Source organism: Stomoxys calcitrans, chromosome 4, assembly GCF_963082655.1.
Source record: "Stomoxys calcitrans chromosome 4, idStoCalc2.1, whole genome shotgun sequence".
Lineage (NCBI taxonomy): Eukaryota > Metazoa > Arthropoda > Insecta > Diptera > Muscidae > Stomoxys > Stomoxys calcitrans.
The window spans coordinates 159,915,148-159,919,034 of record NC_081555.1 but is presented as its reverse complement, the minus strand read 5'-3'; the positions used below and the strand labels follow the sequence as shown (position 1 = coordinate 159,919,034).

Below are 3,887 nucleotides of genomic sequence, written 5' to 3'. Positions count from 1 at the left end.
ATGGTCTCTCGTAGGCAGTATGCCGGAATTACCTCTGTTGACATCTCATTTTTACCTTTGTACGGCTTACGCCTCCGTTCATCGAAAGGTACTACCTCCTTCGAAGGTTTGTCCTTGGGGGCATGTTGAGACGAACTAGGTCTCTTGTGCCGATTACCGCGGGACGAACTAGGTCCCCTATTGGTTGCACGTCTGGACGAACTAGGTCCATCATGCTGATGTGAAGATTGGGACGGACGAGGTCCCTTCTTCGACGGGGTCTTGGACGAAGGTTGTGGTCCTTGCCTAGCACCATCATGATACGCCATCACAGTGGACGAACGAGGTCCAGGTTTGTGTAGAAGCGTGTGATGCATATCGCCACATTTGCGACACTTGCCAGTACTTTCACATGTGCGCCATGTATGATCATGTGCTAGGCATCCAGCGCAATGCTGATATATCGAAATAATTTTCATTCGTTCCGCATAATCCATCCCCAAAAACTTACGACAGAATCGCAGAGGGTGGTCCTTAAGGCAAACACGGCAAACTATGCGTTTTTTGCCGGCCCGATTGTCGACATTGTATTTTTTTGCTTTAACCATGATTCTAAAATAAAGTAAATAAGTTCTAATTAGAGGGTAGGACGACCAGTTTTACTACTGGCCTCACTATCGGGCCACGTTCGGTCTTGACCTCTACAACACGCACCAGCTGATCGACGCCTGGTAACACCTTAGTGACACGACCTAATCTCCATTCATTCGGTGGGATGTTGTCCTCCTTAATAACTACCATATCCTCCACTTTCACATTGTCGTCAGGATTTTTCCACTTATTTCTTCTCGTTAGTTCCTTCAAGTATTCATTCTTCCACCGGAGACACAAGAGCTGATTTAAAGCCTTAACCCTTTGCCAACGGTTGACAATTGATTCAGGTGTCTCTCGAATGTCTGGTTCGGGGGGAGCTAAAATGGGCCCACCTATCAAAAAATGTCCTGGTGTCAGCGCGTCCAAACAAGATACATCATCAGATATAGGACAAAGTGGCCGCGAATTTAGGCAAGCCTCAATACGGGCCAAGAGTGTTGAAAATTCTTCGAAGGTGTATTTAAGACTACCCGCTATCCTTCTAAAGTGATGCTTGAACGATTTCACTCCAGCCTCCCACAAACCGCCCATATGTGGTGCGCTTGCTGGATTAAAATGCCAACTGATGCCCTGTGTCGCATATGATCCCGTTAGTTGAGGGCCAATCACCTTAAGAAATTCCCGAAACTCGGATTTCAAAGTCTTCGAAGCTCCAACGAAATTAGTGCCGTTGTCCGAATACATTTCCTTGGGGCAACCCCGGCGGGAAACAAAACGGGAGAAAGCTGCCAAGAAGGTTGTTGACGATAAGTCACTAACTGCTTCTAAATGGACAGCCCTTGTGGCAAAACATATAAAAAGACACACGTATCCTTTCGTTATCAAACATGCTCGACCTGTATAGTTCTTTATATCATATGGCCCTGCGAAATCCACACCAGTTCGAGTAAAGGCCCTGTCAAGTATTGTTCTAGAGACTGGCAAAGACGCCATTAACTGACAACGTGTCTTTTTTGCCATTATTGAACAAATTCTACAACGATTTATGGCCCATCGAATCAAATTCTTAACCCGGGGTATCCAAAATTCCGTTCTCAAAACTCTAAGCATCAATTGATTACCACCATGCAGCGTCATTTGATGTACGAAGACTATCAGAAGCCTCGATATTCTACAGTTATAGGGCAAAATCAAAGGATGCTTTTCACTATACGACAGAGAAGTGGCATTATCCAGCCGGCCGCCAACGCGCATCAGGCCCTTCGGATCAATAAATGGGTTTAAGCAAAGTAAATGACTTCTATTTGAAATCGATTGATTATTCAACAATCTATAGTAAACGTCAGTGAAATAAACCTTTTGGGCAACAACAACCAGACGTTCTTTCGAAAGCTGGAGCTCCTCCGAACTCACTGATGTCTGCGAAAAATTCCTCCGGCCATTTAAACAGTCAATGAACCGAAAAACATAAGCCATTACACGCAATGCCCTGGCATAGGATGAGAACCTGTCAAGAATTTCCTCATAATCCTTAATGAAAGTTGAGAAGAGTTTCACCTTCCGTTCCTCCTCCTCTGTAGCAAAGTCAACGTTGCTCTTGTCCCACTGGCTATTAGGAGATTGTAGCCAAGACGGTCCCTGCCACCATAGGGTCTCATCTATAAGATCTTGAGGGCGAACACCCCTGCTAATCAGGTCAGCAGGATTACACTCTGATCGGACATGTCTCCAGTTGTCCTTTCCAACCTTATCAAGAATTTTCGACACCCTATTTGCAACAAAGGTCGTCCATGAGCTAGGTGGTTTTTGGAGCCAAGCAAGAACAATCATAGAGTCGGACCAACAATAAAATTTAGTGTTCTTCTCATCTAAACACAAATCGGTTCTAACGACTCCCATTAAATCTGCCAACAAAAGAGCTCCGCAAAGTTCTAACCTCGGCAGCGAAACAATCTTCAGAGGGGCTACCCTCGATTTAGCCAGTAATAAATGAGCCTGTACGGATCCACCATCCACAACTCGTACATAAATGCAAGCTCCATAAGCCTTTTCTGAAGCGTCCGAAAATCCATGAAGTTCTACTTGAGCGCTAGGGTGAAACCCCACCCACCTTGGAATCCTAATGTGATTCAATGACACATAGTCACAAATAAACTGATTCCACATATTGTGGCTCCTCTCAGTCAATTCCTGATCCCAACCAATTCCTTCACCCCAAATCTGCTGCATCAAGATCTTGGCAACAACAATAACGGGACCAAGCCAACCAGCAGGATCAAATAAGCTGGCAATTATAGATAAAACTTCTCTTTTCGTAAAATTCAGCTTCATTTGAATTGGCTTGACTGAAAAATAGAAGAAGTCACCCTTGGCGTTCCACCTTATACCCAACGTCTTGGCATTACTCTCGTCTTCGATTTCCAAAAAATTCTCACTAAGACGGTGGCCAGATGGTAATCCCTGCAGAATTTTTTCATCATTCGCGGTCCACTTCCTCATAGAAAACCCAGCAGAGGACAAGGCTTGAATCAATTGGTCCCTAGCCGCTATAGCCAGTGTCACTTCGTGTGCTCCCGCGAGAGCATCATCCACATACATCATATGACGCAATATCTTAGCTGCCAAAGGCAGCTCCTTCTCAACATCTGAGGCCAACTGTAACAGGGTTCTAATGGCCAAAAATGGTGCACAATTAACACCAAATGTTACAGTTTTTAACTCAAAATCTTTTAAAACAGCCTTGGGATCCTTGCGAAAAACTATTCTCTGGAATCTTGTATGTTCCTTATGTAGCCAAATTTGACGGTACATCTTCTCGATGTCCCCATTAAAAACAAACCGATAAAAACGCCATCGTATTATCAACAACATTAGGTCATTTTGCAGAATGGGACCAGGGTACAAAGTGTCGTTTAAACTCAAGCCGGTGGAAGTTTTACAAGAGGCATTAAAGACTACCCTTACCTTTGTGGAAGTGCTCTCAGGTTTAATTACTGCATGATGGGGAAGATAAAAAGAATTCAAATCCTCTTGAATTTTAGGGATCTCCGTCATATGGCCTAATAGCACATATTCATCAAGGACACCGTCATATGTGGACTTAAATTCCGGTTTATTACACAATGACACCTCATTTCTCAAAAACTGGCGATACGCCTTCGTCCTGGAAAGACCAAGACCCTTCCCATTTGCAAATTGAGGTCTAAAAGGTAGCGATACAACATATCGACCATCCGGCAACCTTGTAGTAGTACTTTTGTAGACGTCTTCACAATATTCATCATCTGGACTGTATTTGAAAACCTTGGGTGGTT

At 44.1% G+C, this 3,887-nt stretch overlaps 2 protein-coding genes across 2 annotated transcripts in view; one reads left to right on the top strand and one right to left on the bottom strand.

Annotated features, from left to right (window-relative positions):
* Positions 1 to 612: 612 nt before the first annotated feature.
* LOC131997062 (uncharacterized) lies at positions 613 to 3,384 on the bottom strand. The gene has a single exon (XM_059367337.1). The coding sequence runs from the start codon at positions 3,382 to 3,384 to the stop codon at positions 613 to 615; it is 2,772 nt and encodes a 923-aa protein (XP_059223320.1).
* Positions 3,385 to 3,460: 76 nt separating this feature from the next.
* The window catches only part of LOC106092915 (uncharacterized), a 134,293-nt gene continuing 133,866 nt past the window's right edge, over positions 3,461 to 3,887 (top strand). Inside the window, exon 1 of the mRNA XM_059367336.1 lies at positions 3,461 to 3,557. Coding sequence (XP_059223319.1) covers positions 3,461 to 3,557 — 97 coding nt within the window. The remainder of the gene's footprint in view (positions 3,558 to 3,887) is intronic.

What these genes read in the sequence shown, in the direction of transcription:
- LOC131997062 (XM_059367337.1), bottom strand. Translation starts at nt 3,384, where the DNA reads ATGTACCGTCAAATTTGGCTACATAAGGAACATACAAGATTCCAGAGA.